We start from the raw sequence: 13,319 nt of genomic DNA, 5'->3' as shown, positions 1-13,319 counted from the left end.
AACACATTTTCAAGCAGATCTGTCCTGCTGTGTCTGTGGAACCATGTTACAGCCAGGTGTCAGTAACATTCACACTAATTTCCACTCTGCTTCTCCCTTTCCTTTAGTTTTCAGCCAATTACCTCATTAACTGTACTTTCTCTCTTTCTCATCTAATGTCTGTTTTTGTACTTTCCATCCCTGCCCTCTTTTTACCCTGATGGAGAGCGCTTCTTGAAATAGCTTGCTGAGTAATGTCTGACTCTGTTTGGCCGGTCGTGTCTTTTTGTCTGCTTTTTTTTGGCCGTCATCTCATCCGCTACTGCTCAGTGACATCATATTGAGATCAGAACCATGTGCTAATGTGATGAGTTAGAGATTGGCTCAAGGCCATGTCTAGTCACTTTACCATTGACCTCTGAAACGCAATCGTCATAACACGCCTCAGTTTTCCCTCATTTTCTTTCCGTCATCCTGACGGGAGAACAAAAAGTGCCTGTGATCTCAGGGAGAGAATGAAGGGAGTGGGCCAAAATAACAAAAACTGCGCTCTGACATTTACACCTGGCTCTCATTTCTTGAGTAGTCAGTGCAAAGCTAGTGAAAGTTAGTGTGAAAGTTAGCGAGCTGCACGTTTTAAGACATGGCTTGAAGTTTTGCCAAGTGGGACACACATTTTCCCCATTCAGGCTTTACGCACTGTAGTATGTTTGTAAAGGATGTTAGCCTGACAAGACTGAGTCAAATTGAGTCCAGTGGACATGAAGAGCTTTCCAGAAAAAATTTGTGGATATGTGTGTTAAGCTTTGAAGGATTGTCAGCAGTACAGAAGCAGCTGGTGTTTAACAGCAAACAAATGTACAAATTGCACAGAAACTCATTTCAAATGTGGGAGAAGATTTGTTGTGGTGGGGGTGACATGAAGAAACTAAGATTAAATTAACAGGCCAGAAGAACAGCAGCTGTCTCATATAGAATAAGGGATATATTGGATATTTAATAGTGCATAATCATTTCCTTTATTTTTGCATCTATATTACCTTTGATGCCATCTTATTCTCTTTTGAAGTCTTTAAAAACAACACTTAAATGCAAGTCTAAAAATTAATATCAATTATTAATTCTTAATATTGTGATACCCAAATTTATTTCAATGATGTCCAAAATTTCTCATCAAACTCTCCTTAAATTATTGTGCTTTGAATTTATTGCTCTTTTATTGCTCTTTTATTATTCTTTCTTGGTATATTTCGATAATTGCCTCTTTATTTATCCTAAATAATTTTAGGAGAAACATCCGAGGCATAACTGAGATCTCCAAAAGTTCTTCTGGGCTGAACTGTCTCTGCATGATAGACAGTCCAGAGGACAATTCGCTATCAGGTCATACCCTGATCATGCTCTGTGTTAAGCTGTGGACTGAGTAACACTGATTGCTTGGTGGTAAATTGTATGCGGGGATAAGCAGGGATCAGGGACAGATTAGCCTTTCATTGCTGGAGTTGTGAATACACAGGCTTTGATTTGCTATCTAGCAGTTGGACCATCTTATAAGTCAGTGCTTTAGTGTGCAGGCCTTGCATGTTGATGTATTTTACGCCATCTCTTTGTCTCTAATTCTCTTTCTCTTTTAATTATCCTGTGCTGCTGTCCAGTTCAGTTAATTTTCACTCCTCTCACTTTTTACTCTTACTTGCAACTAGTCTGAGGGAATTTACAGGCTACACCCCACCCCGGTCAACCACAAGCAAATAACCGCAAGAGACCCACCCAAACAAGCCTGAAGCCAGTAGTTATCCTCAGACTGGCAAGCGATCTTTTTTTCTAAAAATGTCAAGCTCTTATTGTCTGGGACTTCAGATGACCCTTCAAATGTTGGTCTTTATGTGGTGAAGGGTGTAGCTCTGACTCCAAACTCTTTAACTTGCTTGAATAAGTTAAATTTTTTAAATTATTTAAGAGGTATGGAGCAATTAAAGGAATATTTGGCCCATAAATCCTTCTTATCGACTCGCCTCATATCATTCTTGTATGAATTTCTTTCTTTACCTGTTTTTTGTACATATTACAAAATTCAGTGGGGTGCAAAACAACATTTGCCACACTTACATTCATTGAATTGTCAAAAAACAAACAAACACTGAAACTTACTGATCTTCTCTCGTGTGCCACAGAAGACAGAAAGTCATACAACATTAAGGTGAATGAATGACAGAATTTTCATTTTTGAGTGAAATATCCCTTCAGTGAATCTAATTTATTCCTCTGAACACAAACAATGCAAGGTACACCTATAAGAATAAATTACTGGACAATAATGGTGATGCTTCAACCTGTGGAGTAGATCCAGCTGTTAGAGGAAGTGGACTGTTGCTGTCTGACACACATCCTTAATCTTCATGCAGCAGCAACCCCTCCCTAGGACTTCTGGGAAAGAAGGGATGACAGGGCCTCAGCCGCTACTCCCCTTCCCAGATGTCTCTGCTCACTCCCAGGAAAAGCTCTAAAAATCCTGGATCCCTCCTTAAAGCCCTTCTCTTTCAAAGCCCTTCATATTTGTCTCCTGCCCATTCAAGGATTTTCATGAAACTGATTTAAGGTTAAGCCACAAATCACTTTTTCACATTTTTATCACTGCTTTTTAGGGGAAATCTGATAGATTTGGTAAATATGGTTAAATTAGAGCTGTGTAGCTGCTGCTTATAATAATAATAATAATAATAATGATTATAATAATTCATTACATTTATATAGTGCTTTTCTAGGCACAAAGTGCTTTACATTGTGAGGGGGTATCTCCTCATCCACCACCAGTTCTAGATTTCTGAAAGAGCAGATTCATTGTGGGCTTCTTATCAGATGTTGATAATCTGATCACAGAGGCAGATGGGAGATGACGATTCTGTGTTTTCCCACACACACCCCACGAGACACGACATGCTGGGATTCTGTCACACGCACAATCGATTTCTGTGGGCAGCTGTCCTCTGGGACTAGGGCGAACTTACAGGTTTAAGAGTTCGATGAAAGTGAAACGTGATGGAATCAGCAAGATTTGCTGACAGGTTCTGAGAATCACAGTGCATTTCTGACTGGCCGAGTTGTGATGAGAGGACAGATGGTGGATTCAGTGGTGCATGCCGTGTGCTGTAACATTAATGAAGGCGATCACAACAATATGTTTTGGCTATGACTTTGATGGCTTAATGAATGACAGACTGTGACGTCACATTTCTTGTTTCCACAAATTACAATACATAACAATGTTTATGCTGAAATGGTACTTTTGTGAGGGCTCACATTGACTAGCGAATAAGGATGGGACCGAATGGTGAATTTGATTTTTAGATAAAAAATTAGCTACTGTGTTTACAAATACAGTAAAATGCATATTATCTTTTTTTTTTTATTCAGCAAGGATGCTTTTAGTAACAGTAGGGACTTTTACATTGTAATGTACATTACAAAAATGTATATTTAGAATAAAATTAAAACCAAAATCAGTAATCATTGTTTCCACAAACAATTTAAGCAGCACAACTGTTTCCAGCATTCTAACTTTTTTTTAAATGAAATAAATGCTGCCTTGATGAGCCTGACACACTTCTTTCAAAAACAAACAAACAAAAAATAATTTAAAGGGGTCATATGATGCGATTTCAAGTTTTCCTTTCTCTTTGTAGTGTTACAAGCTGTTCATGCATAGATAAGATCCCTGAAGTTTCAAAGACTAAAGTCTAAGACTAAAGAGACATTTTTATAAAAGTTGAGGCTTGTCCACGCTCATTTAAACACGCCCCCACATGTCTACGTCACAATGTGGGGAGATTTTCATAACACCGCCCAAATGTTTACGCAAAGAAAGGGGGCGTGATTTTTATTCTCGCTGTAGTATTGTTGCTGTCACCGGCGTCATGTCCTGGATACGCTGTGTTTCGTTGTGAAAGCAAAACTACTTTGTTTGGGATTCCAAAAGAGGACACAACTATCAGTGGTTAAGTTGTATTTACAACACTGTTCCAGAGCAACACAACGCAAATACTCGAGTGTGTGCGGCGCAATTTACGGAGGACTATTTCCTGAACCTGGCAGGAGAGTAGCCTACAATGCTGGCTTGCAGCTGTTTCTATAAAGTGGGGCAATTCAACTTTGCAAGGACAGTCTGACGCTTCTGACTCACAGCCTGTAAGTACGTTTCTGCTACTGACTATACGCGAGTTTTGAGCAGTGTAGAGTAGTGCTTGTTGTTTGTCGTTTCTCTGATCACAAATGCAGACATGGTAATGTTTACGCAGCGCGATGCAACGGGGCCTAACATTTCCATCACACGCTTGAGGTATTCAGCCAATCACAATGCACCGGATAGCTGGCCAATCAGAGCACACCTCGCTTCTCAGAACGATGAGCTTTGTAAAAATCTACGTGTTTCAGAAAGGCGGGGTGTAGAGGAGCAACAATAATGTACAATATGTGGAAAATAATGTGTTTTTTGAACTTTAAACCACATAAACGCATTGCTAAAAAGAACAATATTTTGTGTATTTTGTGTAATGCAATGTCATATGACCCCTTTAAAAAAGTACAGATCCCATCTTTTCATTGGTAGTGTATAATTTATAATTGTATAAAGTTTTCTAAACATTGAATGATGACTCTTATAATAGACTTTTTGAAAAATGTAGATTTTTTGGCAACAGTTTCATTCATGGTCACATGCCTTTTGATAACTCATATAATGTGGAAATATTTTCCTTGATCTTTACAGATAAAACAGTTCATTGTATTATGAAAACATACTATAACTTTCAGAAATCAAATTCCTGATAAAGATCAGTAGAGGATGGAAAATGCTTGTAAAAAGCTCAATTTTGTCTGCTTTGGTACACTATTTTAATTGGGCCTAAGTTTTGTTTACATAATATATGAGTATGTAATGTGTATATTTATTATTTATATGTAAATACAGACATGCATGTATATATTTAAGAAAAATATGCTATTTTTATATATTAAATATATTTATATATAATATAAATGTATAGCCATGTAAATGTTTTCAAAATGTATACTGTATGTGTGTGTGCTTACATATACATAATAAATAAACAGTACACAAACATAGTATGTAAACAAAAACTTTTATTTTGGATGTGACTAATCGTGATCAATCGTTTGACAGCACTAAAAAAAATAGATAAAAAAATTATGATATTGTCTTGCAATTTTAAATTCTCTATCTGTTGAAAAATTACGTAATATTTTATTATAAAAGTAAGACAATAAAGTTACTTTTATCAAAATGATTCCTCTATCATTGTAATTAGTTGACGTTGTGCTCCCTGAGGGGCTGCTGTGGGTGAGTAGAGCCAGCCTGCTGTGTTGGGGTGTGGAGGCCTGGCCTGTGCTCCTTACACACAGACCTCACATTGACAGAAGAACAATGGTGCGGGTACACCGCAGCATCCTACTCCACTGGCTGGCACAAAAGAGCCTTTTCATGCAGGCTGCTCCATGGCTGGCCTGACAGGCTGTTGCCACCAAAGGCACAAGCATCACTACCATGCCACCCTGCTTGCCATTCATACCTTGACATCACATGTGATATATAGCAGCACACATACTATGCTGAATCTGTTTGACAGAGCTAAAACTTCTGTTAAAACTTAACAGTTCACTCACAAATCAAATTTCCAGAATTTCATGTTGTTGCAAACTCGTATTGTCTTTCATAAAAGGAGAAAGTTCTTTTGCCTATAATAAAAAGTAGATGTTGACCATGGGCTGTAAAAAAAATCACCATAAAAGTAGTCAGTTTACCTTGTGAGCTGTTTTCAAAATTTCAAAACACATATAGCTTTAAGTTAGAAACATACTGAAATTTAAGTCGTCGTTTTTTGTGGTATGGAAAAAGTAGATTGGACATTCTCCTAAATGTGTCATACTGGATTTGAAAAGACTTGAGGGTGGCAAAAATGTATTTTTGGGTGAGATGATGTGATATGATTATTAGTTTAATGTAATTAATTACACTAGTGTTCAAAACGTTGGTAAGATTTTTCAAAACGTTGGAAGTCTCTTGTTTTCCAAAACTATGTTTGTTTAATCAAAAAGCAGTAAAAACAGTAATATTGTGACATATTAGTACTATAGTATTATTTTAAAATGTAATTTATTCCTGTGATTTCAAAGCTGAATTTTCAGCAGCCATTACTCCAGTCTTTTTTGTCACATGATCCTTCAGAAATCATTCTCGTATGCTGATTGCTGCTCAAGAAACAATTCTTTGATGTTGCTTAATATTTTTGGGGAAACCATTATACATATTTTATCAGGATTCTCTGGTGAATAGAAGGTTCAAAATAACATTTATTTGAAATATTATAAATGTTACAACAAAATGTTCATTTTTGGTTGTTTTAAATTGGGTGGGTTTAAAGTACACACATCAAGTGCACACTTGGATTTGATCTAATTCGTTTTAAATACTTGTGTCCATCATGATTTCTTTTGGTTTAATGTATCCCTGCTAATTCTATGAATCCCCAATGTATTTGTGAGAAGACCTGAGGGAATTGAGGCCTGTTTCTGTGACTTGTTTGTGTGAATGTTGTTGTATGGTACATTTCTGCTATGTGGGGTGTAAGTAAGGTTTAAGAGTTTAACTGTTCTACATGTTTAAACTTAATTAATTAAATGGAATCCTGAAAATAAAAATACCAAGATCCATTCAGAGCTTCAGTACCACTCAATAATATAGTTCAGTATGAGACTATGAGGTCATGCTTCAAACTTCTAAGCACACTGACTTGGGGCCGGATGGAGCTGAGGGAGACTTGGCAAACCCACAGGTTGAGAAGAAAGGATGCCTTATTCTAGGCATGACCCAGGTCTGCTCGGAAGAACAAGGAAGTGAGGTTCCCCTGAGGATGGAGCTCAGAACAGCTAGCTTTTTCAAAGCAGGGTGAACGTCAACTTCTGGCTATATGTGACCAAGGAGTTTGGTATGGAGATGTAATAGTCGTTGGTTTGTCTGAATGACTAGTCAACACCTTTGCTATGCTGGTTCATGGCTAACAAGCCTAGAAATTCATGTTGTTCTTTTCAGCAGGATTTATTATTGTGCAAACCGATTATGCAGCTCATGAAACATGACCTTGACTATCCTGTGCTTTTTATTTGCTTTTGATTCCTGACAGAGATAATTCATTAATTCATAATTCATTAAGCTGCCCTTTCTTTACATAAAGCTCTGAAATATGATTATACAAGCCACACTGACCACAAACCAAACAGAGCTGTTGGAATCAATATTCCATAATATGCATGAATTTGAACACAGCAAATCAATGATGTGCTCGTCTTTCTGCTGCAGGTTCGAAAAGGGTCGTATCTACAGCTACATTGGAGAAGTGGTGGTGTCGGTTAACCCTTACCGTGCCATGAACATTTACGGACGGGACACCGTCGAGCAGTACAAAGGCAGAGAGTTGTATGAGCGACCGCCACATCTTTTTGCCATCGCCGATGCTGCGTACAAAGCCATGAAGAGAAGGAACAAAGACACTTGCATTGTTATCTCAGGTAGACTATGTCTGAATGTGATGTAACTCACCATTGAGCTCATGGGTAAATCTGTGGAGCAGCCACTGAAGTTATATTACATTTTTAGGAGAAAAATGCATTACTTCATCCTCAAATAATATTAAAAACAGCCTGTTGTCTTCCTTCTATTCGATTAAATAACAGACTCACTGGAATACAGGCTTTCAGGGTCTTCTTGTAGGGCTGCAGTATGACTGGGAATGATGTGATTAGATCTGTGGTCAGATGAGAATAGCTCGGCACTGACGTGGTGTGTGGTTTCTCAGTCACAGAGGACTGCTTTTAGCAGGAGCTCACAATAGTGTTCAGTGCATGAGCAAATGGTTTTCTCAAGACATGCCCATTGTGTGAAAAAGATTAATGACATTATGGTTGTTTCACAATTTCTACAAAAATCTCTATTTGAGACAGTGTTTGTTTTCCGTCTGGGATGCTGTGGAACTATTCTGAGGTGGGGCACATAGCTCAAGGGAAATAATCTGGTGACCATTCAGATGTTGCCTCTATATGAAAACATTGATTATTATCCAGTGAGTGACCACAGGTGGTGACTACACTGCAAAAATATTTGGTATATGTGGTGCCACCTTGTGGCAAACAGAGGAACATGTTTATTTTTTAGAGTGAGGGATAATAGAGTGAGAAGATAATTTTGTGGCTTTGTTTAACCAATAAATTAACTTGATAACTTGAATCCAAGATGGCGCCGCTGATGGCAGCTATTGTGCGTTGCTCTCCAGTCTTTGTACTGTTTTTGTTTGTTTTTCCTATTTTTTGTTTTTCAAATACGGTCAGTTTTACCAGGGATGACCTGCTGAACATTTGGCAGAACACACCACGGAATCTTTTACCGGATTTAGATTTTTCAGACGTTTTGCTGGACATTGTAGTTGGCGGAGCCGTAGCTCTGGTCAAACGCTACAGGAAACGTAGGTGGGGGAAGCGAGCCGGAGCGCTCGTGAAGCTTCGTCAGCGCGGATTTCGAACGGCGTTGCCTAGCATCCATCTGGCGAATCTCCGCTCTCTACCCAACAAAACAGACGGACTTCTTCTGCTCTCCCGGACGAACAAGGATTTTTCTAACTCTGCTGCTCTGTGTTTCACGGAAACCTGGCTAAATACCAACATACCGGACAGCGCGATTCATCTGCCTAATTACCAGCTGATCAGAGCAGATCATGACGCGGAATCAACAGGGAAATCTTGCGGCGGAGGGACGTGCTTTTACATCAATGAGAGGTGGTGTACAGATGTAACTGTGTTAAAGATGATGTGCTGTTCAGATCTAGAAATGCTCTTCATTAACTGCAAGCCATTCTACTTGCCGTGGGAGTTCTGCTCGTTCATTCTCGGGAGTGTCTACATTCCACCGCAAGCGCACGTGAGCTTTACAGAAACTCGCTGATATGATCACAGACACAGAAAAACAACACCCAGACTCTGTTTTAATCATTCTCTGGGACTTTAATAAAGCAAATCTCTTTATTAAACGTGAACTGCCAAAAATACAGACAGCACATCACATGTCCCACCAGAGACGGTAATATATTGGATCACTGTTACACAACAATAAAGGACGCATATCACTCGGTTCCACGAGCAGCTTTAGGACTCTCTGATCACTGTTTGGTTCATCTTATTCCGTCCTACAGGCAGAAACTTAAATCTGCAAAGCCTGTATTAAGATCTGTTAAAAAATGGACTAATGAAACCGAGCGGGATCTACAAGCCTGTTTCTCTCTCACTGATTGGACTATTTTTGAAGCCGCTGCCACCGATCTGGACGAGCTCACAGAGACTGTAACATCATATATCAGTTTCTGTGAGGATATGTGCATTCCTAACAGGACTCATCTAATCTACAACAACGACAAACCATGGTTCACTGCAAAACTCAGACAGCTCCGTCAGGCCAAAGAAGATGCTTACAGAAAAAGGGAAATAGTCTTGTACAAACAGGCCAAATACACACTGGAAAAGGAGATCAGAGTGGCAAAGAGGAATTATTCTGACAAGCTAAGGAACAAATTCTCTTCCAGTGATCTTGCTTCAGTGTGGAAAGGAATGAAGGATATCACCAGTTACAAGTCACCATCCCCCAGCACTGTGGAGAATCAACACCTGGCATACGACTTGAACGAGTTTTATTGCCATTTTGAAAAATCACCCCACACCCGCCCTGAACACCTCTCCACACAACCATTAACCCCTCCAGCAACCCCCCTCTCCCCCACACCTACAATTCAAATCAGCGAAGATGTGTGCCAGGTCTTCAGGAAGAACAAAAGAAGGAAAGCACCAGGCCCAGACGGTGCGTCACCAGCCTATCTGAAAATATGTGCTGACCAGCTGGCCCCCATCTTCACACAAATCTTGAACAGATTACTGGAGCTGTGTGAAGTCCCCTCATGCTTCAAATGCTCCACCATCATCCCCGTCCCAAAGAAACCCAAAATTACTGGACTTAATGGCTACAGACCTGTGGCCCTAACGTCTGTAGCCATGAAATCATTTGAAAGACTGGTTTTGGCTTATCTGAAAGACATCACTGGTCCCTTACTGGACCCCCTGCAGTTTGCCTGCAGAGCAAACAGGTCTGTGGATGATGCAGTCTACATGGGACTGCACTTCATCCTGAAGCATCTGGACAGACCAGGGACTTATGTGAGGATCCTGTTTGTGGACTTCAGCTCCGCTTTTAACACCATCACGGAAACCCTTCAGAATAAACTAACTCAGCTCTCCATCCCCACCTCTGTCTGTCAGTGGATCAACAGCTTCCTGACAGACAGACAGCAGTTAGTAAAGCTTGGTAAATTCACATCCAGCACTCGTACCATCAGCACTGGAGCTCCTCAGGGCTGCATACTCTCCCCACTGCTCTTCTCCCTCTACACCAACGACTGCACATCTAAAGACCCCTCTGTCAAGCTCTTGAAGTTTGCAGACGACACCACACTGATCGGCCTCATTCAGGACGGTGATGAGTCTGCTTACAGACAGGAGGTTAAGAAGCTGGCTGTCTGGTGCAGTCTCAACAACCTGGAGCTTAGCATGCTCAAAACTGTGGAGATGATTGGGGACTTCAGGAGAAACCCCCCTGCACTCCCCCCACTCACCATCATGAACAGCACTGTGACTGCAGTGGAGTCTTTAAGATTCCTGGGCACCACCATCTCCCAGGACCCGAAGTGGGATATTCACATAGACTCCATTGTCAGAAAGGCCCAGCAGAGGTTGTACTTTCTTCGCCAGCTGAGGAAGTTCAACCTGCCACATGACTTACTGAAAGAGTTCTACTCCGCCATCATTGAATCCATCCTCTGCACTTCAATAACTGTCTGGTTCAGCTCAGCTACCAAATCTGACCTCAGAAGACTATGGAGAATAGTCTGGACTGCTGAGCGAATCATTGGTACAACCCTCCCCACTCTCCAAGAACTGTACTCATCCAGAGTGATCAAAAGGGCTGGTAAAATCACTCTGGACCCCTCACATCCAGCACAATCCCTCTTTGAACTGTTACCGTCTGGTCGACGTTACAGAGCTCTGAGCACCAGAACGACTAGACATAGGAACAGTTTCTTCCCTCAGTCTGGGGCACTGCCTTAAAAGAGGGTGGCCGGGGGGAGGGGTTGGATACACTATGTTAATAGGCCTATGTTATATAGGCTATTAATTGTGTGAGATTCATTGGTCCTCACAGAACTTTGTGAGATCGCGATGAACAAAGAGTGACAGCTTTATTGGTTATGAGCACCACTCTTTGCAAGCTTTCTAAGCAATCCATTTACAATGTAGAACTTTGTTTTTTGCCCACACACACGTTGCAAAGTTTTGGGAATGACATCTGCATATTTATGCGGGATTCGCTCTCGAAGTAGCAGCATATTGATAGCAATAGAAGGGACAAAATATATGAAAATGTGCATTAAGAGAGCACCCCCACTTATTTCAGAAGCAGCCTTAGTGATTATTTCTGGAACCTGGTTGATTTGCTTCTATAACTATATACAAAAACAACAAAATACAAATGTACTACATAAAATAATTTAATAAATGCATATTTACAATTTAAGCACTTAACTAAAATAAGTATTAATAAAATTAATAACTAGAGAAGGCTAACTATATTCAGCTTGCTTCCATTTAGTGAGAAAAGCCTACTCTTCACTTGAATTAGAAAAAAAAGCTTTTCTGGTCTTCAGTGATGCGAGGATAACGTTTGAGCATACACACAATATCTGAGTGAGATTCGAGCCAATTCATAAAAGAACAATGTAGATTTAAAAGCACACGTCCAGTTTTGTGCAAGTGAAGGAAATCTGCTTGCGAGTGGAGAGATTCGTGCTCGCGCATTACATGATCGCGTAATATTATGCACTCTCGACATTTGTCATTTAGATCACGCTAAAATGCCTAAAATTAATAAAGAAGAGAAGAAAGCGGCCCTAGGCAGCTGCCTACACATGCCAAGATACGCCAGATGCAGTTAGAAATTAACTAAAAACAAGCCTATCGCAAGACATCTGGTAGGGGGGGGCACCTGGGGTGGCCAGCCAAATTTCAGGGGGGGCCGGTGCCACCCCTGGCCACCACGTAGACACGCCCCTGCTTCTGACACTGCAACAAATTCCTTGTATGTGTAAACATACTTGGCCAATAAAGCTCATTCTGATTCTGATTAATTTCACGAGTGCCTCTGTGTGGTTGTATAATATTATCTGATACAATAAATAGGTTAGGTCTTACCAAACAACTCAGAGAAGTGAAAGCTTTTACTAGTAGTCTCAGATTTTTGAATTCCATTGTAGATTATAATGGCTATAATTAGTTCAGTTTATTAAATCCTATTAGATACTCATATGTAAGTATTAGTCATTGTTTGTTTCTTTTGCAGGGGAGAGCGGAGCTGGAAAAACAGAGGCGAGTAAATATATTATGCAATATATTGCTGCTATCACCAATCCCAGCCAAAGAGCAGAGGTGGAGAGGTACGTACAACAAAAAGCCTTTCTGTTCCTCTCTCATCACTGCTGCAGTGATGAGTCATATTAAGACCATGCTGCATAGCATGCCTCCTTAATGTTATAATCAACAACCACTGAGCATTTCAGTATTCTGTTTATGTAAAAGCTGTTCATAATCACATGAATCACTGCTTACTTACAACTAAGAGAAAGCATAATTTTCAGAGTGAAATTTCTCATGGTAGTGAGTGAATGAATAATACATTTATTTTCTCATGGGGAGAGATAGAAGTGAAATGTAGGCCAGAGATTAAAATAGTGCTGGGTCACGCTAATTGAAATATGACGGATCCAAGTCGAGCTTGATAAATAAATGATAGGAAAGTCCACTATGCTTTTTGCTTTATCTCTCTTTTAACTATGTAGCTTGAGAAAAATAACACCCAGCATAGAGGAACATATTGGGCATGTTACGATTAATCATAAAGATCTTTATGGATCGCTCTTGTGCAACGTGCTGCATAGACCTTTATTCTTTTGTCTTAACTAGTAATAAAAATAAAATCATGCTTTGCAACTGTTATCCACTGTTGAATCGTGCTTTGTGCTTATCTCATGTCAGTGTTATTGCACTCAGAAGATATGGTTTATTTTCTCTGCTTGCTAAAGGTTAAAGCTCTTTGGAAACTGGGCATTGATCAGTGGAAAATATTTTCCAGGAAGTACATCTAAAATTATGCCAAAACACAGGGGCATCCAGCACTGATT

General features: G+C 39.9%; 1 protein-coding gene across 1 annotated transcript in view; it reads left to right on the top strand.

Moving 5' to 3' along the window:
* LOC306857777 (unconventional myosin-Id) overlaps positions 1–13,319 on the top strand; it is a 74,255-nt gene that overhangs the window by 6,913 nt on the left and 54,023 nt on the right. The window contains exons 2-3 of the mRNA XM_079397909.1: positions 7,352–7,560; positions 12,482–12,575. Coding sequence (XP_079254035.1) covers positions 7,352–7,560; positions 12,482–12,575 — 303 coding nt within the window. The remainder of the gene's footprint in view (positions 1–7,351; positions 7,561–12,481; positions 12,576–13,319) is intronic.

Source organism: Barbus barbus (genome assembly GCF_936440315.1).
Source record: "Barbus barbus genome assembly, chromosome: 38".
Taxonomy (NCBI): domain Eukaryota; kingdom Metazoa; phylum Chordata; class Actinopteri; order Cypriniformes; family Cyprinidae; genus Barbus; species Barbus barbus.
The sequence above is the reverse complement of the archived record's forward strand: the minus strand, read 5'-3'. Positions and strand labels throughout refer to the sequence as shown.